At 38.9% G+C, this 24,298-nt stretch overlaps 2 protein-coding genes, 1 long non-coding RNA gene and 1 pseudogene across 4 annotated transcripts; 1 reads left to right on the top strand and 3 right to left on the bottom strand.

Annotated features, from left to right (window-relative positions):
- Nucleotides 1-144: 144 nt before the first annotated feature.
- LOC309686976 (glutathione S-transferase omega-1-like) lies at nt 145-5,128 on the bottom strand (annotated as a pseudogene). Its single transcript, XR_014280737.1, has 7 exons — nt 5,036-5,128; nt 2,269-2,464; nt 1,387-1,495; nt 1,069-1,286; nt 884-985; nt 584-690; nt 145-329 (listed from the first exon to the last, which is right to left on the bottom strand). The product of XR_014280737.1 is annotated as a glutathione S-transferase omega-1-like (transcript).
- Nucleotides 5,129-5,470: 342 nt separating this feature from the next.
- LOC309688070 lies at nt 5,471-6,290 on the bottom strand. Its single transcript, XR_014270954.1, has 2 exons — nt 6,125-6,290; nt 5,471-5,567 (listed from the first exon to the last, which is right to left on the bottom strand). It is a non-coding gene; the product is annotated as an uncharacterized lncRNA (long non-coding RNA).
- Nucleotides 6,291-8,870: 2,580 nt separating this feature from the next.
- On the top strand, nt 8,871-23,216 carry LOC309688108 (uncharacterized protein). Its single transcript, XM_082503565.1, has 11 exons — nt 8,871-9,434; nt 9,583-9,615; nt 9,712-9,801; nt 10,213-10,481; nt 10,594-10,861; nt 20,344-20,553; nt 21,378-21,472; nt 22,354-22,483; nt 22,597-22,689; nt 22,775-22,840; nt 22,955-23,216. Exons 1-9 carry the CDS (start codon nt 9,222-9,224, stop codon nt 22,684-22,686), a joined length of 1,398 nt encoding a protein of 465 aa, XP_082359691.1. The 5' UTR covers nt 8,871-9,221; the 3' UTR covers nt 22,687-22,689; nt 22,775-22,840; nt 22,955-23,216.
- On the bottom strand, nt 12,182-16,208 carry LOC309688107 (uncharacterized protein). The gene is made up of 5 exons (XM_082503564.1): nt 15,286-16,208; nt 14,921-15,017; nt 14,437-14,547; nt 13,822-13,988; nt 12,182-13,489 (listed from the first exon to the last, which is right to left on the bottom strand). Exons 1-5 carry the CDS (start codon nt 16,191-16,193, stop codon nt 13,027-13,029), a joined length of 1,746 nt encoding a protein of 581 aa, XP_082359690.1. The 5' UTR covers nt 16,194-16,208; the 3' UTR covers nt 12,182-13,026.
- Nucleotides 23,217-24,298: the final 1,082 nt, after the last annotated feature.

Below are 24,298 nucleotides of genomic sequence, written 5' to 3'. Positions count from 1 at the left end.
AACTCAGAATGAGGCCAGTCATTTCATGGACAATTTTTATTTGAAAATCACTCCCATTCACTGTTTAGACTCTTTAACTCTTTACACATGTCACATCAGAATTTTGAAAACAGACCTGATTTGTTTGACACAGTAATATATAAAGACAGCTATATTTTTGTTCAGTCAGCACAAACTTCTACAGGCCATAGTCATAGTCTGGTTTTCCATCAACGAAGGACTTGAAGAAGGCCTTGTGGGCATCTACGCTGTGTATTGTGGCTTTGACAGCTGGATCTTCCAGCATGCGCTCTGTCCACATCTTCATCTCAGGTGTGCCATCGAGACAGCTAGGAGACAAAAGTAAATTACAGCATGTGAACCCACATTTGTTTGCAAAACATCCAGCAGACAGGAAATAAATATAAGATATTCAGTAGATGCTACAAAGGAAGAAAAGCTCAAATTAGATATTAAACTGTTACTTTAGTTGTGTTACAGTTTTGCAGATTGGGCACTGTAATTTCTTCATTTGAAAGGAAGAAAAATAAGTCCACATGGAAGAGGTAAACCTTTATGGAACAACAAGATCTGGAAAACCTACTGTTGCAGCTCAAAGACCTCCAGTCTCTCAAACCACGGCCACATCATGTAGTCAAACATTGTTATGGAATCACCACCAAAAAACTTGATCTTCTTGTTAACGAGGTCCTAGAAATTGAATATTACTTTCATTAGAGTTGCATTTAATACTCTAAAATAACCAAGTATAGATAATCTTAATAATCCTTTGATTAGTGATTATGATTGGCAAACAAAGTTGCAAGCACACTCATTCACACACAGTCTTTCAAATTATATGTTTATGTGTAAAGAAACTAGAAGCATCAATTGTGTCACCTACCTCGTTCAATTTGGAAAGCTTTTCTTTCAGTTCAGCTTCCAGTCCTGAGACATCCTGACCATTCTTTCTCCCTGATGAGATCCTGTAAAAATATCCTATCCTCTAAAACACTGACATTAAACTGATTATTTGGTGATTAAAAAACAAAATATAAAGATTTATGTGCAAGTTTCCATGTGACCTACTTTGGAAAAATACTCCAGCATCATTCTTTGCTTTAGCAAAAGGAGAAGAAGGAAGCAGCTGCTTTTCAGGGTAACCTTCATCCAACTATTCACAGGTGATCGGTGACTCATATATCAACTCACCAGCAGGTGTCTCTAGTGTCAGGACAATCCCAAATGGATTCTTTATAAGGTACCACTCAGGCTTGTCTGCCAGATGGACATTTATGATTTCATGCCTGAAACACAAAAACAGGTTGCACATACGTGTTTAAGTAAAGGTTAGGATTGTCATGACTTTCCATTCGTAAAGTAAAGCAGAATAAAAAGTAGCCTTACTTGATTCCTTTGGCTTTCAGCACTAATCTGGCCCTCTGGGCAAAAAGGCAGAACCTCATGCTGTAAACTTTGATGTACCCTTTAGGGACTGGGCCAGGTGCAGCACTACCTGAGGGAAACAAAAAACCTTCATCCATAAGAAAAAACAGCTTGGAGAAGAAGTTAACTTGTGTTTTCAGGCCAGTAATGCAACATTTTAAAATGCTGAATTGTTTTAATGTATCCATTGTGCTTTCCCATTAGGAAAGCACAAAATTCACACAATGTACAATAAATTAAAGGAATTTTATAGTTGTCAGTTTGGAACATGTTGTGCTTCCACAAGGGCAAAGTGAATTTTATATTTGTTATTAGCAGGTGGGCCCCATGTTTATAGTTAAATGTAAGGATTTTAAATCATTACAATACATTCCTATTTTAATTTTACACAACATCCCAAGATTTTTGGAAACGAACTGTGTATAAAAATGTGAAAAGAGCACCTTCATTAACATTACAAATACCTCCATGGTAATATTTATATACTGTATATATAATGTAGACTTTAAATGGATGTTGTATATTTACATATTTGTACCCTTTCTTTAGCAGGAAGAAGTAATTTTCTGACATCTGTGTGTTTTTAGAGAAGCCACAGTGTGTCACTATTTGTTCTGACTTTTTTTTAAAGTCGTTTTCAGTCGCATGCTTTTAATCGTCACGAATAATATCAATATTGACCTAATTAAAATGCATGGCTTTGTAAAACTGCAACTACACCCTCACCACAAGCTAGGTAAGGGAACACGACAGAACTCAGGGAGCAGAACGGTTCAGGGAACGGAACAGCGCTTACTGCATTTCAGAGGCTTCACTTAACGCAGTAATATCTTAAAGTCTTACCTTTAGCGAGATGCTTTTCAGCAGACGCGTTGGCACCTGAAGTAATGAATGAGACAAAAAGAAGACGGGCTGTGAAGACTGAGCTCAGATTTTCACGAGTGAATAGTGCGGCTGAAGTTCTGAATTTATACACTGCGATGTGCGTGTATGAGAAGTCTGTGTTGTTCTTAGAAAGAGGACTCTTTTTCCCAGAAAGCTAAACAAGCCACACGTATTTTCTCTTTTTCTGATTGTGTAGGTTATTATCATGAACTTTAACATTTGAAATCCTACATTAGACCTGTAGAGAAATGAGGTGTGTCAGTCTGAAAATTGACCTTGATGTGTATTTTCTGGAACATTAATGAAAGATTTTGAGTTCGTGCACATTGTGAAGCCACAATGTGCACGAACTCAAAATCGTGCTTAAAATAGCACTTTAAACTTAAAATAACCACAGAAATTAGAGTTTAGTGTTTTAAAGTCATTATTAAAAACATGAGTCAACATTACTGAAGTGACACTTTAACGATGCTTCATATCACCGTGTTTATGATGATAAAACATGTTCTCTCATTAGTAGTTGTCTGCGCTGTCACTTGTCATGAAAATGTCCTGAGCCAGGGTTCCTCTTTAATTACCATTGATCATTAATAGGACGCACAAAAGATTTGTTGCATTATCCCCATAAACAACACGCTTTTATAGAAATTATTGTGACACAAATATTTAGATTCTTGCTTCACAATGTGCACGAACTCAAAATCTTTAGTTTCATATTCATAAAGTATCGCAAAGAATACATTTATACCATTGTATGAGCTACACTTCTTGTAAAAAACAAACAAACTGATTGGTAATGCGTTTGAGAAAAAGCTCCTGCTGTGACATTCCTTCTGTGAGGACACACACACACACACACACACACAGAGAGAGAGAGAGAGAGAGGGGGGAGATCATTAATACCAAGGATTGGAGCCGTTTTTGGATTTTCACTTGTTGTTGGCTTTAATATAAACAGTCACATAAAATTCATTCCAGTTTTTTTGCCTTTGCTTCAATTAAGATGTTTCTTTAAATCTACAACAGCTTCCTTTTCAAAGAAGTTTACTGACATAGTAAGGAAGTAGCTAGGGACCTCAGTAAGTATGAGCAACAATAGCTTAGGGACAGTTTCTACAATAAAGAGGATTTCATCATCTGCTGTTCGTCAAAAGGTGCCGTATTAAAAACAATTCAGCAGACCCTCAGAGTGCGGATACAAACTGTTTTCAGCTGTAGAGGTAGAGGTACGCTTCATGTACTTATCAACATACAGTTTAGCGGAGTGGATTAGAGTGCATTGGTGCTTGGGCCTCTTTTATTTAGCACGGTTATACCATTGTGAATTTAGCTATATGAATATGCTCAAGAGTCTATCATATGTTTGACATGCAACTAAAAATTCGAAAATATATATTTTTTAAATCAGTAACTTTGCAAATTTAGAGGAATTGTTTTCGGACAACATATGTATCACATTTTAAACAGGGTTTGAATAATCAGCACCGACATACAGACATTTATGCCCTGGGTATAACAGACATGCTTACCTTGTGAAAGGCCCTCGGATTTCTTGGAGCAGAGAAACACTCTGTATTGTTGCTTTTCTCTATTGTATAAGCAGCGCCCGACTGTCAGAAACGCTCTGTGCGGGTAGCAAAGTCGGCTCCAACGCACATTCAGGTGAAAAAATAAAAAGTTAAAACGATATACCTTGCGGCAGTTGTGAAGTGCTGAGGAAAATACTGTGTGTCTGATGGGGTGTTTTTATATAGGTGGGGCTACTTTCAGTTGACCTCTGAGATGTAGAGATAAACGAGCACGATGTAAGAAAGAAAGGTGGAAAGCCTTTGGAGACTCTGTTGGACAAGGTTTCTGTTGGCCTCTGACATGATAAGATAAGATAATGGAAGTAACTGTTTGTTTGTAATTAAAAAATGTGGAATGTATGGAACTACAGTTGAGATGGGTGCTGGGATGCTCTTGATAAGGGAGCCTCTTTTGTTGCTTCATACCTTTTTACAGACTGTTGGGAGCCTAACTGCACCCCCTCTGTCTAACTGTTACAGAGTGTGACTAGGTGTGAATATGTGTTTTTTAGAAGTATCACAGTTTATTTCTAAAAGAATACATGTTGTTTGTGGTGCTCTATTTAAAACTATTGGCCTGTGAAACTTTTAGAAAAGTGAAATGCCCCTAAAATAGTTAAATCATCTATGTGTAATCATCGAGTCTAACTGTTGCAGACTAGTAGATAATTATAAGACTAGTTGCATTAAAGCCACATTGGGGTTGATACAGCGCTAGTGTGAATATGTACGTTTAGAAGTATCACAGTTTATTTCTAAAGGGATACATGTTGTTTGTGGTGGTCTATTTAAAAACTATTAGCCTGTGAAACTATTAGAAAAGTGAAATCTTCCTAAACTAGCTAAATTAAATGCTGTGTGGGAATACACGGTTTTTAGAAGTATCACTGTTATTTGCGGCCCTCTGTTTGAAAACTATTTGCTCCTAAATAGCACTGAAGAAAATGCAAAAGTCTCCTAACTAGTTAAAATACCCCTAAAGTAGTTAAATTAAATCATCTATGTCTAAATAACAGAACTCTGAGACCTATACAATCCTTTAAAAAGAGTTTAATTAAAACACATAATGGTTTCATTAAATATTACTATTAAACACATGTAAACTCATATGACTGTCTTGCCTTTTCTATTTTTCAATTTTGCACATTCCACTTTACGCAGTTCTGTGTTTGTCTGTTATGTGTCATCTGTAGCACCGGGGTCTTGGAGGAATGCTGTCTCATTCCACTCTGTACTGTACCACTGTACATGATTCAAATGACAATGAAAGCCACCTGAACTTGAACATCAACATCAACATGACTAACCATGACATTGCAACAATGCTGCCCCTTTTGTTTCCTTCTGACATTCCTCCCTTTATTTGCTTGAGTCAACACACCTTAATTGGATTCAGGTGTGTTGACCCTGGGTATTATCTAAAACCTGCAGGCCACCGGCCCTCGAGGCCTGGACTTCGACACCACTGAACTAAAAGTGGGATATTACTGCCTGCATCTGCTGTATGACCGAGGCAGCAAACAGTCTTCCTTTGTTTTAGCTTTCACACATGGATCAAAAATGTTAGTGAAAAAGTACACAACACACAATGATTGTGCTTACTATTATTGCATTTTATTGACAGTGTTGAACTCAAGGAACAAGGTCTGTTCCAGTCCAGCTCTCTTCGTCTCCACTCGACTGCTTTCACTATATAGAGAAACGGAAAGAGACACCGTGATCAGTCAATCGCCACCACCTGTAGCTCACCTGCTTCCTGGTACCGCCCCCTTGAGCTCACTGCACCACTCCTCCCCTGCAGCTGAGCTAGGGACCACACCTCCACCACAGCTAGCAAAAGAGATGTCCATAAAGCGCATTCAAATTCCTCCCTGAGTGGTTCATAACCCCACAAACAGCTCTCCACACAACACGTTCTCACTCCCAAAGCGTAACATTTTACGCTAGGTGACAAATCGTCACCATATTACGTTTTCGGCTACCCACCGTTCCTAAATGACGACCTCTGAAAAAAGAGGAAATATGAGAACCGTCAGGACTGAATCTACACGTGTTTGCTCTTTTTCTTCAAATCGCTTAGAAACACGCTATTAACAGGCTATCATTAAAGTCCTGGTTAAGGTCAGGAATAAGGTTATGGTCAGGGCTAGGGATAAGGTTAGGTTTAGGGCTGGAATACAGGGCTGGAACGTCTATTACCGCGGGAGCGTCATTGCACTGGATTCCAGCCATAACCCGCCACGTACCATAAGAACGCCGAAGGTCTCCTTTCGCGTTCCTCAGGAACGCCGCAGGACGTGACAAAACGTCGACATGTTACGCAACACCATTGCTTGGTTTGCCAGCATAGATGCCCCCTGATTAGGTTTACTGGCTAATGCACAACAGGTGTGCCAGTCACCTCACCTGACACTGCTGCAGCTGAACCCAAAACCACACCCCACTATGACAAGGAGAAAAGTACTGACACGTATACAAGACTGAAGGAGGAAAAATGGAAGCAAGGAAACAGAGACATGGAATCAGTGGGGAATACTGGAGTAACAATACGAATAGGAGCCAGTCTTCTAAGAAATAACAAATCAAAACTAAAAAAAAAACCCATCACAACGACCCTGGACCATGACATTTTTTTCAGCATGGTTGGGTTTGTGTTGACGTTATAGAGGCAGCTCTCCCCCTGCATGGACGCATGCAATTAATCTTGTTTTTGTGTTTATGGAAACAGTTTAAGGCAATTTTTAATTTAAGATATGGAACACTGCCATTAGATGGTAAATGTGTATTTATTACATTTTAATAAACATAGTACATGTGTAATATTGATTTAACATAGATAGTATTGATGCTAACAATGAATGAACTGGTCTAAACATCAGGAGAGATTATGTAACACATATTCATAATGAATTGGCAAATATGTCGCGCCCTTTCCTTACATTGCCTAATACACAAACATGACTTATCGTCGCAGCAAGCTGACATAGTTCAGATGGATATATAAATGCTTCCCGGCACAGGACAGTTAATTGGTAGAACCTGGGACCATTTCGTGGCCTTTCCGTTTTTTAATTCCACGCCATTTCCACTGTGTTTAATGGAGTATAGCCAAATTTTCAAACATGTATTTTTTTCCCATTTTATTTTAAAATTTCAGTCTGAGTTTTTTAAATGAGCTTAAATGGCTGAATAAAAGGCATACATCCACTATCGAACCTCGTGGCCGATTTCTGCCCCTTGAAACCCATTATAAACGCTATTTTTCACTGTACAATTATTACCATTAATGTAGTGGCGATGGCTTAACTTTCACTTTCATTCTGGACTCAGGGCCTTAGAATTGTAATTTTTTTATTTGGCCACCGGGTGGCGCCCTTGTTCCACATGTGACGCCTGCTGGAACATACACACCTTCTCCAGCGGCCTGCTCGAGACAGATACCCGGAAAAGGCAGACTAATTTCCCGCGTGCAGCAGCAGCTTGGCCCGCTGCTCGTTCCGGACCATTTTCTGCCCTTAGGATCGTTTGAGGGTGCATTAATTTTTTTTAATCAACAGGAAATGACGTATTTGTTTTCACGTGGTAGCGGAAGTGTGTGCTGCAGACACGGGAACCGAACCATATGCTCCGGCGCTGCGCGAAACACACCCGCGGCAGAGGCACTCCTCCCCGGGGGAGCAGGAGCAGCAGCGCCGCCTGGGGACATTTTCGGCTTCTGCAAAAAAAATTAAAAACGGATCGAAATTAATGTTGGTGCCAATCTTTTGTCCATCTAAAGGCCTAATTATAATAACAATAAAATATTACTTCAAATGTTTTTTTTGGAAAATATTTTATGTTTTATGTTTTATGTTTTTGGGGCAAAAAAAGCAGTGTGCTCATGTGACGAAACCGGGATATAAAGGGTTAAAATCCGCGAAATGTAATTAAAACTTGACATGAATATTTCAAGGAGAAGTAGGTCTAAAAGATTGGCTAATTTAAAGTGGAATAAAAAATTAATATATAAATCTTTTATAGCACTTTTTGGGCGTGGTCGATAGTGTGCATTTTATGAAATGCGCTCCTGGAAAAAAAATAAAAGGCGATCGAAATGACTGTTGGTGCCAATCTTTAGTCCATCTAAAGGCCTAATTATAATAACAAACAAATATTACTTCAAATGTTTTTTTTGGAAAATATTTAGTTTTTTTGTTTTTTGGGGCTAAAAAAACAGGGCGCTCATGTAATAAAACTGGGATTTAAAGGGTTAAAACAATGAAAATATAATTAAAACTTGACATGGATATTTTAAGCAGAAGTAGTTTTAAAAGATTGACTAATTTAAAGTAGAAAAAAATATTGATATATAACATTTTTAGAGCACTTTTGGGGCGGGACCATTTTTGGTCCCGAGGTTCACGAAAGGATGGGATTTTGAGGTTCTACCAAGTAAACGGTAAGCATTATACATATGTTCCTCACTTGGCTTGCTGTTTGTTTGCTAGCGATAGGCTACTTGACGACAGCATTAGCTAACCAGTGTTCTCTAGACCAGCGTTCCCCAACTTTTTGGGTGTTTCGTGGCCCGGGGGTTGGGTCAGGCAAAATTGCAGTAGCTTCCCTGATCATTTTACAAACATAAGTGAAGAGAATCTGGACTAAAAGGCCTAGACTTATGGTTGTGTGCTGAACCTATGAATCAAACTATCACCTGGAAACATAATTAACTGGTCCATAGCTGTGAAACTGGACATGAGTTCTTGATTCTATGGAGATTAACAGTAATCCAGAAATTTACAAATTTGTCCTGGTACATCGCGTAAATGTTGTCCCAGGGACATCGCGTAAATGTTGTCCCTGGGACATTGTGTAAATGTTGTCCCTGGGACATTGTGTAAATGTTGCCCTGGGACATCGTGTAGATGTTGTCCCTGGCACATCGTGTAGATGTTGTCCCTGGGACATCGTGTGATAGCGTGTAATTGTTGTCCCTGGGACATCGTGTAAATGTTGTCCCTGGGACATCGTGTAGATGTTGTCCCTGGGACATCGTGTGATAGCTTGTAAATAATGGAATGAAAATTATTGATTGTTATTAACTTGTGAAAAAGAAGTGTAACAAATCCACATGTTATGTTCTTACACCCTTACAGAAACTGTGACTCCTTCACAATGTCAGGTAAATGTCAACTCATGTTGAATAATCAACCAATCAAGCCTTTTATTATCACATGCAATGTTACACGTACAACTGCAATGAAAATTTCACCCCCTTCTGACCATACATATATTGCTTAAACATCACATTGGGAAGACAGGTCGGAAACAGTTAGGAAGGTCAGAAAACAATTTAATTAATAGATGAGGGGAGAGGAGGAGAAAAAAGAACTACAACCAGACAAAGCTCCTAGAAGACTGAAATGGATGATGGTTGCAGCATGCAAAAAGAAAATGATATCTGTTGACTACAGCATATGCTTTCTCACAGATTACCTTGTGGGAGTAGCTGGACCAAACTCTATTGGTATTTCAAGTTTGAAATCCCTGTTTGACCAGACTAACATTTCAGATGAGGTACCTCTTGACATAAAAATCCTTTTATGTTGTCATAAAACTAATGTTAAATTCTGCTTTAAATACACTTTATTGTACAATTTACTTAATGAATCGTATTCCTTAGTTCTGTTTTTATTTATATGTATTTATTTATTTGTTTTATAAGGTAATAGATGGCCTAATCTATTTGCAGTGTGAGGTATGCTGAAAAGCTTGTTTGATCATAATGACATAGCATGTTTACGTTTTTTGTAATGTATTTGAAAACATAGGTGTATTTATGTTATTTTTATAGAATTTCCCTCACATTTATCCAATACCAAGCCAAATCACTGGAAAAATTTTGGATGGGTCCACAAGAGCACAAAGTGCATACTTTTTGAAGGTATGACTTGGACTGTGGTAACTATGTTCTTATCACAAAGGGTTTATAAGTTGCCACTATAAACAAACAGCATTTTCCAAAATTGAAGCCTTGTCAGAAGAACCTGAAAAATACCTTTCTGAAACCTTTTCTGTGTAAAGACTTGTTCAAAAGCAATGCACACAGATTAAAACATTTCTGTCTTGGCCAACTGATAAAGAACACCAAAAATTTAGTGGTGCGTGTTGAGTCTGTGGTCTTGATTTGTTTTGTACACACTATAGAAATTAATTAATGGAAACCAAAAATGACACTTTCTATATGTTTGTGTATCTGCAGAATTAATTACAAGTCTCACCTGACAAGCTTTTGCAGTTTTGCAGTGTCATTCTTGACAGAAAAACATACTTGTCACATTATTTTTATTTCCAGAAAAACATCTTTCAGATGTATGAGAAATTGATTGGAGCCTGTCTGGAAAACGGCAGCCACTGGACCTTGTTTGTAAGTTGCACAGATTTTGCACTCTCTCTAGTGCATGATACTTTTCAGTGTCCCTCATTAGGAAAGCTCAAGGCCCAAGCCTACCATATCCATCTTTTTACAAAACAGTTTTGTGACATACCCAAGAGGACCATAGTCTATATGAATTCATTTGGCGAGTCGGAGGTCAGAAAAAATGCGGTGTTGAAAAACTGGAGGTAATTAATTAACATATTTAACATAACATATTTAATTTAATTGAAATCATTACCGAACGTGGTTATTGATTTCTCTATATGCTTTTTATTTGTAATAACTGCGATCTCTCAGCTCATTTGCTTCAGCAAGAGGCTGCGCTGGAGAGTGGACCTTGTCACATGTGAGCCACCCACATCAACAGGATGGGAACTCATGTGGAGTGCATGTCATAATGGTACTGAAAACTATAGCTTTAACCTATATAAGTTGTACAAAAGGGTTAGGGTTGTGTATGGGATTTCCTATGCCCCCTGAATGCACCATCGGGGTGCATGTCCGCAACTTTAGTTCAGAGACAAACGGCAGCCAAACAACGGACAGTGTGTGCGTTCATAAGACCGTAAGTTAATGTTTTACTTCACTCAGTTATGTTGGTGTTCAGCCATGAGTGTATTTGATGACTTACCAGCAGTTTCTGCTTCTGTTTAAGTGACGTTATGTACAAGTGGCAGTTCGCTAGCATAACAGATTTGTTTGCTAATTAGCTTCTAGCAGAGAGATTCGTTGTTATCGTGTTGTTGATTCTGTGCTCTGTGTAACAGATGATAAACCGATGTAAAGTTGCCTTCAGTGCATAGTTGTATGCGGTGTGTTAATGCATAATGTCTGACTTTAAGTTTATGTAACCAGGCTGAAGTATAATGTCAGCTTATTTAGCTATATACTGTACTTGAGTACACCTCAGTTGTATCTTTATGTTTATTATGTAATCTGATTCCTAATTGATTGTATTATTATGCTTTGTCTGCAGAAACCACACATACACACACACACTCTATTTCGCCCAGCTGCGGGCACATTCTCAATTGAAAATACAAAGAATGACAACTTTATTCCTGGACTCTGCCTGTTTGTTCCTCTCACATCTGAACATTTGCAAGTGTCCTGACCCGACACTCTGAAGTGATTGCTGCCAGCTCAGATTTCTTTAACCCTTCTGAACATAAGTAATGTTTACATTTTTGCCTATTCAGTTTTTAAAGCCTTAGAGGCAGGATGGTAAAATCCCAATTTTTTTTGTAGATTGAACCATTTCAGCAGTAATGCTTTGCTTTGGTTGCTCTGTTTTGTTTTTTTTCTCGGGGGGGGGGTTAAAAACAAACAAACATTTCTTTGTTAATCTAATTCTTTTAGATTAACTAATGCCGGTTTCCAGCACTAATGATCGGGTGAAGGAGAGAGATGAGGGTGTGCACGGCCACTGGTGCTCTTATCCCTGTTCTTTGTGATACAATCCAACAGGAAAGCAGTCAAACCCTTGGACATTAGCCAAGTTAACGTTCACAAATATATACACACAGAGGAACTCTGAGCCCCAATGTCAGCATTAGCACAAACATGCCACTTCATACCAAATCTCAGTGTGAGGTCAGGTGTTAGTCTCATTCCATTATTCTGGCTATATTTTCTTACTCATTACTATTAAACTTATACTTAAGACTAACTATTAACAAAATCACACCCCAATAACTCTGTTATTACACTTTGTATTTAATCATAAAAAGGCTGGATGTTGAAACCTTTTACTTCTATTTTGTATGAGCCAGGATTCTCAACAGCTGATACTCTATGTCCAAAAAGTGACAGGTATCGTTTTATGGAGCAAAAAACTTAAGAGCGCATATTTTATAAATAATACCAACAATTACAAATGCAGACCTTTAATAGTAATAAGTAATCCTTTATTTATAATGCATAGCAATATAAAAATAGTAACATATGAAAATATTACAATGGGCACAGATGAATTTGTATCAAAAACAGCAACCAAGCCAAAGTAATGAATAACACACATAAATAACAACTGCTTGAGAGACCAAACAATTTCTTTTCATCTGTTCCTTGGCAGAAAGTTAAGACAGCTATTCAGCTTTAGGTTTCAATAAACAGAAGTAATGGATGCAGTCCCTTTGAAATGTCACACAAAAGTCTGCTTGTGCATATACTTAGCTTTAACTCTTCTCTTTTTTGTTTTGTATTCCAAAAGGTTTTCATTTTCTCCAGAGGATGTCTCTCTTTCAGTGGTTATCGACTGTTCACATTCATTTTCAGACTGTTGGAATGTCGATGCTGGCCGAACGTTTCTTGCTAGAATACAATGGCCTAATTTTGCGTGCATTATCTGTCGTCTTTATTTCGTACTGGCATATACTTTTGCCTACTTGTTTTGTTTTTAAGACATTTGTATGCAGTTCATCTATCATTGCAGTAATGCCCTCTGGAATGAATGCCCACTGTTTAACTGTGTCTAAAACAGCATTTAGTTTTCCAACTGCATCTTCTGTGCATTTTTTGTCTGTGCTTTCAACTACAGGAGTGTCATTCAAAGTTGATAGAGGACTTTTCAGAGAGTTTTTCATTTGTTTAAAATGGCTACAAGCCACCTTCAGGCAAGCACATGTGTTATAGTGAGAGAACGTACAACAAGTGCACTGAAGTGTTTCAGCCGATGCAAAAAAACACAGATTTCCAAACAAACTTGGCATTTTTATCACTTTCAAGTCCTCACAGTGTACAAAGTAATGCCTTTCTTTCACTGCAATTCTTGCCAAGGTCTGTTTCCATGTTTGGATAGATGTCATTGTCAGCCTCTGCTAATTTTGCAAGTAACACTAGATGCTTGCAAAGAAGTCCTCGTAAGCCATATGTACAGTTGCAGTAGGACTCAACAGGGCAGACATCATACACCATGTCTTCTCTTGACTCAGATGGGACTTGATATGCATTAACTCCATGGCTGTTCTTGACTGTAATTTTAAGAGCCCAACCACTTTCCATCAGTCTTGAAGCAGAGTCTGAAACTTGAGACAAGGTGTCAGCAAACCTGTTTTTCATGCGGCCCACATCTTGCAGGGTTTTTATGACTGAGAAGTAGTCGTCGGCCTTCCCTAGGAGCACTTCAATCAGATCATCCAGACGCCTATTCTTGTAGCCAGATAAAAACTGGTATTTCAGGCGGTGGAAAAATCTGAAAAACAGTTATTTGAAATGATTAGTAACTGTAATTGAAGGAATTTAAAGTTTTAATCAAGACTGTATTATTTTTTTAAAAATTGGAATACCTATTGCACACGTCTTTTATAAAGGAATGCTCTGTGCCGGTTTAGCTGATTTAGGCAAATCCACCTACTCTGTTTTTTGTTGTGATAACATAAAAAACGCTGCTAGAATTTAAAGGATTTGCCTAAAACCTGTTCTGGCAATGACATGACGAACCTACTCAGTTTAGCCTCTTGGATTAAAGCATAATATCTTTTTTTCAGCAATACAATTGAATGAGGTCAAAATAATAAATCATACCTTTCAATCACATTGTTTGTTTCAGAACGAGCGTGACTGAAGCGACGGCCGTAGTCACACCACATGTGGCCAATGCCTTCCCAGTGCTTCTGAAAATACTGGCACACCAAAGGGTATTGCTTAAATGTCTGGCAGAACTCTGCTGATGTGGCTTTAAAGTCGTCCTCCTAAGAGAATTGGATGCAACAGAATATATTTCAATCCATTTAACAGACCTATTGAAATCTTTAATATTATGTATTGAAGCCCTTTTCCTTTTATTGAATAACATTAAGAATTTTAAGTTATTAATAATATGTCGTGTTTTTGTATTAAGAAGCAATTATTTCTTCCCTTACAATGGCTAAGAAGGAACACTAAACCTATAAGCATATTTGGTTTCAGCATCTGTCTGTGAAAGAATCCCACTCACAAGTTCTACTGCACAGTGGGTGACACAATGATGTTCTGCACAGCTTAAGTACTTGTTTTGATAAGCAAGATAAGAAGCCAGTTTTAGAAATTGTTTCAAAAATCTATTTTGTATCTCTCTGTAACTTTTTTTAGCAACTGAAAGTTATTATGCTCTTAGTGTAATCAAGAAATCAAAATGTGAAATAGACAAATTACACTTACAGATGTGCAAGCTTTCAGCTTACAAAAGAAAGAAATGATTTCATTTCTCTTTTGGGTGTTAGAAAGCCCATGGACCCCGGACTCTGATTTTGAAAGCCATCGATTAACAGCCTGTGAATGTAAGAGAAAAAAAGTTAATCTGGAGAGAGAGACAGAGGAGCAGCTGTACAAAAAGCATAAAAGAAAGCTGACGTCCAAAAATAACTTTGTCACTCACTGGACAAGAGGACCTGTGCATTACAGAAATCAACCAGGCAAACATATTTTTAAATGTCAAAAAGAGCTTTGGGAAGCAGCCACCAGAAGATGAGTGCACTGTGGTCTTAAATGGATGGACATAGTCACTCAACATTTTATCCCTTTATATTCATTAACCTGAGTAGGTGAATATCACAATGAGGCAAATCATAACAACAGGACCCTGTTGTAAAAATGTGTTTCAGGTGCATCTTAGACAACGTGAAAAGAAAACAATGTGGTTTACCTGCAAGACATGGTACCAGCATAGAAGGATAGCTGACTCTGGAAAAACCTTCTGCAAAGCATTTATTTCCGCAAAGTCTTTGTCAACCATAAATGCTCTACAGAAAAAAAGAAAACACTAAATGAGATTAAACAGTATGAAAATGTTTTTGCTATCTCAAAGCACCACTTCAATGCCAAATTAAACATTTCAACTCACAAGTAGATATATAAAATACTGCATACAGCCTATAGGAATAACTTTAACAACTGGAAAGGAAAGTTTTTTGCAGCCCATGCTGCAGCTATAGCATTAGATTCTGGCATGTTATAACTTTTTTGAAAAGGAATTATTTCAAAATTAATAGCTGTCAATGTATTATTTACCTCGGGGAAGTTGGGAAATGCTCACAAACTATTCCAAGAACAGTTTCCAGGGTTTTCTGACTTTCGTTGCTGACAATAGCATAGGCCACAGGGACTCCATGCCCATGATCATCTCTTACAACAAGTGTGAATAAGGGAAATGAATACTGGTTAACGCAGTGCGTGGTGTCAACAAATACTAACTGTTTTGCATAGTTCTCCATGTTTGATTTCATTACAGGTGTCTGCAAAACAATCATTAGTTCTTGGTCAGATGTGTATGGTTGATAGAAGAGAACATGTTCTTGATGTTTTCCATTAAGTAAGGTATGTACACTTTGACTGTCTCCACAGTTAAAGTGCTTCTTCCTCATCATGCAGGTTCTAACACTGTCAATGTCACGTGGTGTGACAAAATGCTCTCTGTTGTGAAGATCTCTGTGTCCATGTTCTTTGGCCCATTTATGACATTCGGTTAGTATGATGGCTGGCTTAGTTCCAAGGGAAAGCAGTTCCTCAATCTTCCTCCTCAAATCACTGGAAATATTGTTGAAATGTGCGTCTTTTGGGTCCGAAGGATCATGCCCATCATGCTTATCATATGTACGCTGCACGATGACTGTGTGGTCTTTCCAACATTTGAGTACTTTAAATGAAACATAGGCCTTACAGCCCACTGCTCTGTAGCTGTTTCGACTTTTTTTCCCAGCTCTGATGCAGTTGAATTTGTAATAGTCTCTTTTCCTGTCTTTACCTGAGGCAACATTTAAACATTTATAATGTCCATGAAGGGTTAATGAGTTCAATTTTTCTAACACAACACTGAATGGGTCCTCCTGGCATTGTGACACATGCACACAAAGTTGTGTGTCTTTTCCAGTTCTTTTTTTTTCGTCATTCAGAACACTTCTTCTAATTATGTCGTCCATTTCTGGTGGAAAAATAACGAAGGTTTAATTAGTCAATATTCATTAATTCATTTTAACTTGTTTTGGGTTTTTTTGCAATACAATGTAAATATTAAATATAATATTAAAAAAAATATATATATAAAATAATATAAAACAAACAGGGGCTAAAAGAAGCTAAACTTTCATATGGTATGTCTCTGGCAACTTTAACATGATGTCCCAGGGACAACATCTACACGATGTCCCAGGGCAACTTCTACATGATGTTCCAGGGACAACATTTACGCGATGTTCCAGGGACAACATTTACGCGATGTCCCAGGGACAACATTTACGCGATGTCCCAGGGACAACATTTACGCGATGTCTCAGGGACAACATTTACGCGATGTCTCAGGGACAACATTTACGCGATGTCCCAGGGACAACATCTACGCGATGTCCCTGGGACAAATTTGTAAATTTCTGGATTACTGTTAATCTCCATAGAATCAAGAACTCATGTCCAGTTTCACAGCTATGGACCAGTTAATTATGTTTCCAGGTGATAGTTTGATTCATAGATTCAGCACACAACCATAAGTCTAGGCCTGGAACAACATTAATTATGATGATGTGGGAACAATGCTGACACGAGGAAATCAGATCGTCCGGGATTGGGGCGGCAATACCGGTAGAGCTGGTATGAAAGTGGTGGGCTGCGCCAGGGACGTCGGCAAAATCCAGGTTTGTTTTGAAGTGAAAACTCCTTTTCAGCAAAGAGCAACAACTGCATTTTTTTAAAAGTGTTTTTTTTTGTGTGTGTTTTTTTATTTGTTTTGTTTGTTGTTGGGGGATATGCATACTCATGATTATGTTGATACAGCAAAAATGATGAGAGGCTGGACAGTAGCAGATTTTATGGCAGTTAAATAAACCTGCAGAACGACCAAGATGGCGGCGCGCACAGACGCAGCGGCTCACTGCTCTCACTCCCATTAGGAGAAGAGCCCCCCCAGTCACAAAAACTGTGAAAACCTGGCCAGAAGGTGCATCACATCAGCTGCAGGACTGTTTTGAAAACACGGACTGGAGCGTGTTCGAACATCAGGACCTTGAAGAGCACACAACATCAGTGCTCTCATATATTAACTTCTGTGTCAACAGTGTCACTGTGGACAAACGTCTCCGGGTGTATTCCAACCAGAAACCCTGGATGACTAAAGAGGTCCAGGTCCTGCTGAAGCAACGTGACGCCGCTTTTAGATCCGGTGATGGTATGCAGTACAGTGCAGCCAGATCTCAGTTGAAAAGAGGCATCAGAGAGGCCAAGGCAGCGTACAAGAGAAGGATCGAAGACCACTTCACCACCAACAACTCACGACAGGTATGGCAGGGAGTTCAGCACTTAACCAACTACAAACCTGGCAATACCACGTTGACTGAGGGTAACGCGGAGCTTGCAGAGGAGCTGAACCACTTCTTCGCACGCTTTGAGGTGAAGGGACCAGAGGCAGCAGCAGCAAAAACATCGGACAGCAGCAGCCCAAGCCTCATAGTGCAGGAATATGAGGTGAGGCGCACACTGAGGGCAGTGAACCCCAGGAAGGCCACCGGACCAGATGGGGTAACCGCAAAGGTCCTAAAAGAGTGTGCAGACCAGCTGGCTGGGGTCTTCACTAAGATCTTCAACACTTCACTGTCCCAGTCCTGCATCCCGCCGTGCCTAAAGTCAGCCACAATTGTCCCACTGCCAAAGTGTACTAACATTAGCAGCCTCAACGACTACCGACCAGTTGCTCTAACACCTGTTATAATGAAGTGCTTTGAGAAACTGGTCCGACGTCACATCATGTCCTGCCTGCCACCCACACTCGACCCGCTCCAGTTTGCATACAGAGCTAACAGATCAACTGAAGATGCCATTGCTACAACGCTCCACACCACCATCTCTCACCTGGAAGTGCAGGGCCGTTACGCCAGGCTGCTCTTTGTTGACTTTAGCTCTGCTTTCAATACGATACTCCCGGACAGACTAATAGATAAACTGCTGGAAATTGGACTTCCTTCCACCACCTGCCGCTGGATCAGAGACTTCCTCTCAGACCGTGTACAGAGAGTCAGAGTGGGGCCTCATCTTTCCTCAGCCCTCAGCCTCAACACCGGCTCTCCACAAGGCTGTGTACTGAGTCCCCTACTGTACACTCTGTACACACATGACTGTGTTAGTTCCCACCCAGACAACACAGTCATCAAGTTTGCAGATGATACCACTGTGGTGGGGCTCATCTCAGGGGGAGATGAGACTGCATACAGAGCTGAAGTTCAGAGGCTGTCAGATTGGTGTGCAGACAACAACCTGGACCTCAATACCACCAAAACAAAAGAACTGGTAGTTGACTTCAGAAGGAGGAAGTCCGAGCTGCAGCCTGTCAGCATCAACGGGGAGTGCGTGGAAAGGGTCTCCAGTTTCAAGTTTCTGGGTGTGCACATAGACACAGACCTCCAATGGAGCTCTAACACCTCTGCGGTCTTAAAGAAGGCCCAACAGCGTCTCCACTTTCTGAGAATCCTCAGAAAAATGGACCTGAAGAAGGAGCTGCTGACCGTCTTCTACCGCTGCTCCATTGAAAGTGTGCTGACATATTGCATCGGTGTGTGGTTCTCCAGCTGCACCACAGCACACAGAAAGGCACTCCAGAGGGTCATCAACATGGCCCAAAAAATCATTGGACATCCTCTTCCCTCCCTGAAGGACCTGTACAGCACTCGCTGTCTCAAGAGGGCACGCAGCATCCTACGGGACTGCACACACCCAGGACACCGGGTGTTTAAGCTGCTGCCGTCTGGCAGAAGGTTCAGGCTGCTGAGGTCCCGAACAAATAGACTCAAGGACAGCTTTTACAACAGGGCAATAGCCCTGATCAATGTAAATAGCTGACCTGACTGGATACCTCCCTGGACTTTTTAGGGGGAGGTAACAATGTTTAAAACGATAACAATAATATTTATATTTATAACAAGGTGCAATAATAATTAATGTGCAATAATAACAGTGTGCAATACACATACACTTATTCTTCTTTTTTATACTAAGTTAATATACTGTGTTGTGTTGTTTGTTACGTTGTGATGTGTCATATCGTGTCGTGTTGTGTTATATGTAGTGCCGACGTAGGACAGTTTTTCCAATTTCATTGTACTACTGTACTATGTATGACTGTGCAATGACAATAAAGAGTTATCTTAAAGAACGAGCTTTGCAACACATAATCCACTGTAAGACTGAAATGAACTATAAGTCTTTGTAAAGTTTTTTTTCTTTTACCGCCGTTATACAGTATTATAATATTGCATGCTGACTGTTTGGTAAATCAGATTCAATGTAAAAGTTCACTGCTAATAGATTTTCAGTTAAGTCCAGCACAGAAACAGAAATCTGGGCAAAAATTAACTGACGACACATGAAGGATTTAGAGTTTAACGGCTTGAAGAATATTTGTATATTATGCAAGTCCTGGTTTCAACTGTCTTTCTTTGTTCTCTCGATATAGCCAAACAAAATGAATCTGTATGATAATGAATATAATGCATGTATTTATAGATATAGCACTTTTCAAAACCCTTCTTTGAGGATCAACAAGGTGAGAAACATTGGCAACTAAACTGCAGAATAAACTGTGGGGAAAATTACAGGTTTTTTTTTAAATAACAATTTGAAATGAATTGTAAAGTGAAGGACTTAAAAGCAGGACTCAGCCCAGGTTGAATGATAGAAAGCACAAACAATATGACAAAGACTACAAGAAGAAGGACTGGACTATTTGTACACATCCAGCAGCTTAACTGTTTACAGTCTACAGTTTTCCACATATGAAATGTGTGATCTTCCTTGTGAGGGTCTCGGTTATAATATACTGTCAGAATGTTTTCATGTTAAAATAGTTTTTGTTTTTTAAGGTACTGTACAGCAGGCTTGGTGAACCAGTGAGGGCAGGATGTGTTCAGACATGGGATTTCCATTTTTGGAAAAATTACTGAAATGAGTTGTGAAATACAAGCTCAAAACTTAAAGCAAATCTTAAACATATTTACAGTAACCTTACATATACATTTGAAGGGCAGTGTTATACGACACTAATGTTATTTTGAAGCTGAACCTCTGTCATCGTTTCCTTTTTGGTTTCAGAAACTGGCAACAGAGTGTCGGAGCGCCAGCCACCCTGGTGTTTTGGTCCCATTCAAGTGTGACTTGAGCAAAGAGGAGGAGATTCTGGCCATGTTTGCAGCGATCAAGGAACAGCACAAAGGCGTGGACGTCTGCATCAACAACGCTGGCTTGGCTCACCCAGAGCCGCTGCTAAACGGCAAAACCAACAGCTGGAAGAACATGATGAATGTAAGAGCTCAGAAATGTTTTAGAAAATCTGCAGCTGTGTGAAAGTTGAGTAATGGCTTCGCCAGCAGAACACTGAAGTGAACTTCAATGATCACTCTAACGTTGACTCATCCGTAAGCTAAGAAAGAACGTTTAGTTTTATCACCTTAGTAGGTAAATCACTACAACAGAAAACAATCGGAAAGCAACCCAGCTCATAATATCACAAAACTAAATAGCTGAGAAAGGTAAAAAAATAAATAAATAACTAAACAAAAAATACACAAAAGTGGGTAAAAAAAAAATATTGAAAAAATACAAGAAATTTGTTGATTCAAAATATTGTCGTTACTATTTTCTGCGGTTGTTGCAGTTATTTAATCTAAACAAACTATTCAAAATTTTGCTTTTTTATATTTTGAATATTTAAATTTTGATGTTTAATGTCACTGTCATGGAGAAAATTTTCAGCTGCAGCAGACTTATATATGACAGACAGAAAAAAAATATTTCAATGTAAATAAACCAGTGTGACCAGTTTTCCAACAAGTCATCCATTAATCACACTGTAAATCACATTTTGTGTAAAAGTTCACTGTAAATAGGTGGGGTACATTATGCTCAGTTTAATCCATCCCAAAAACAGGAAGTATTCTTCAACCGAACTCATGAATCATCTGAATTACAAAATTGTTACACAATTTGACAAAACTCAGAGTTAAAAAGGTACACAAGTGGCCAAAAACTACTTAATGCTTCTTATGCACAAGAAACAAAGAGTAAAGGAGTCATTTGGAAAGTGTTGATTTTCCTGGTTGTTTATTTCACTGCTTGGTTTCTTACAGGTGAACGTTCTTGCACTGAGCATCTGCACACGGGAAGCTTATCAGTCAATGAAAGAGAGAAACGTGGACGATGGGCACATCATAAATCTCAACAGGTGCAGTTTTATTTGTTGATGAATAATGATGGGATTTGTGAAGTCTGTTGACTTAATCATCAGAAAAATATCTTGACCATTACCATCATGATTGTCCAGGACTCTTTAAACCCTTTTCACATCAAATATTTGGTTAACAGGAAAAGCACAGATGGTGGTATTAACAATACTGCTAGCTCTTTGACATGGAGATTATTATCAAGGCAAGACACTGTTAGGCCTTTTACACATATTTTCCACTGTTATTGTTCTTTTTTATCTTATTCATATCCCCTGGTCTGACCTGATGTAGACTTGTGAGAGTTTCCTAACATAGGCTAGATTTTTTTTAAACCTTAAAGCAGCACCCAGTGAAAGTACAAGGGCTCTAGTACCACGTCTTACTGTACAAAATGGATTATGCTGAAAGGTAATTTATGGACTTTTTAGTCCAGTTACACCAAATTACATGTTGCCTACAGCATAAGCTTCTTTTACCCAACATGCACAACACCAAATCCTGGATCAGACAATAGAATAAAGCCACCATTGTGTATTTACCTATTTATTTTATTTGTTATACTGTTAAAAAGGTCTGTAGCTCTCTGTTATTAAAACATTTAGGAAGCAAAAAGAGTCAAACCCCATGTCAGGGGTTCACTAGTATAATAATTAGTTTAATTAACTGTTTATTTGAAAAAAGTGCCAGACAGTAGTGAAAAATGTCTATCACAATATCCTAAAACCTAAAGTGTCATTTTCATTTTAATTAATTGACCAACCAGCAATTCAGAACCTAAATATGATTGGGGATTTTTCTCATATGAAGATCTGAGATCAGATCACTGTATCAGTCTTGGTAAATGCTGATTTGGTAACAGCTTGTAAACCTTCTGTTGCAGCGTGTGTGGACATCACGTCTTACCTGTTGCTGATCTGCATTTCTACACCGCCACCAAGTATGCTGTGACCGCTCTGACTGAGGGCCTGAGACAGGAGCTGCGTGCAGATAAGACCCATATCCGAGCCACGGTGAGTATTTAAAAGACACCAATTGACTCCAAATGTGTCTTTAATACCAAGATCGGCTGCTTTGAGACACATACACATTGTTTACTGAAGTTTCCATTTTTGTTTTTTCTCAGTGCATTTCTCCTGGTTTAGTGGACACAGAATTTGCAGCACGGCTCCACAGTGAAAATCCCGAGAAAAAGGATGGGATATATGCTGCGTAAAAGGTAAAACCATTAATCCTACATTTTGTGTATTTGATTTGATTACTCAGATAAAAATAATTTAAGCATTTTTTCACTTCTTTGACAGTCTTTGGAAGCAAAAGATATCGTCAGTGCTATCGCATATGTGCTCAGTGCTCCTCCTCATGTTCAGGTTTGTAATTTTCACTTTTACAACTGTTTTTTGACTCATTGGATTTTGCTCTGCAACATTCTTATTATCACAAGTTTACTTATAATAATAAAGCATTATTTAACTTTTTTTCAGATTGGAGACATTCACATTGAAGCTGTGTAGCACAAGTCACTGAAGTTGTTCCCTCGGCAACCGCAATATTTTTGTGGCCTTCCTGTTTTCAAAATGGCCTCTGAGGATGTTACTATCACTGTGTGTTTCTTCAGTCTCTTTGACAAGTTGCATCATGTGCTCTGTCATATAATCTTACGCCTTAACTACATTTATCAGGGTGCTGAAACATTTGTACTGAAAAGTTTGAATGTATGAAATAAAATGATTTTCAGGGGACATTTATTGCGCTCCAGTATTTATTATTAATATATATAGGATATTTCATTTAAAAAACAGTTTATGATGGAAAGAATTCAACCAGTATAAATTATAAAACAATAAAAAATTCTGAAATATACATTTAACTACTCAACATAAATCCCTTGGGTTTATTTCAGGACAGGCAGCATAAAAATCTACTACCGGTAAATTAAATATCCCAAATTTTATTCTATTGCCTTTATTCTGAAAACACTAAAATAATAATAATATAGAATATATATATTCTATATTATCCATCCATCCATTTTCTTTCGCTTATCTGGGGTCTGATCGCGGGGGCAGCAGCCCAAGCACAGAAGCCCAGACCTCTCTCTCCCCAGCCACCTCCTCCAGCTTATCCGCGGGAACGCCAAGACATTCCCAGGCCAGCCGAGAGATCACCTGATGAAGCCAACAGAACCACATCATCTGCCAAACGCAGAGATGACATCCTGAGACCACCGAAGTGAAAGCCTTCCGCCACTTAGCTATGCCTAGAAATTCTGTCCATAAAAAAATAAGGACAGAATGGCCCGTAACAATGGGCCAGACACTCCATACTCCCGGAGCACCCCCCACAGGACCCCACCAGGGACACGGTCGAATGCCTTCTCCAAGTCCACAAAACAGATGCAGACTGGTTGGGCAAACTCCCATGCACCCGATGGACTTTTTTGAATTGCCTTTTACATCAACCTGTAATTATGTCTATCCCACCAGGAAGTCTGACCAAAGTAGCGGTACAAACTCTAATGAGTTAGTAATGATTGGTTTGCCCTCGCTGAAGAGGGAAGTTACATAAACAATTCATTAAAGAAACATCCAAGTAAAGTTGGCAACACTACTCACAGTAAGCACTCTGAGTAACAGGAAAAGTGCCGACCGAGCTATTAATAATAATAACTGCACTATGACACTGAAATAATTATCTGTTGCATTCAAGCAAAACAAGAAAACAGACAGTGATTATGTTGGCCCCAGGGATTATTTTAGGTGTCTCCTCCACTGATATTGTTCCTCTTTGTACACTATTTACTGTGTCTCTCACTTGATCTTGTTTTA

Source organism: Aulonocara stuartgranti (genome assembly GCF_965226115.1).
Source record: "Aulonocara stuartgranti genome assembly, chromosome: 14".
NCBI classification, from domain to species: Eukaryota; Metazoa; Chordata; class Actinopteri; order Cichliformes; family Cichlidae; genus Aulonocara; species Aulonocara stuartgranti.
This window is presented reverse-complemented; position numbering and strand designations above follow the sequence as displayed.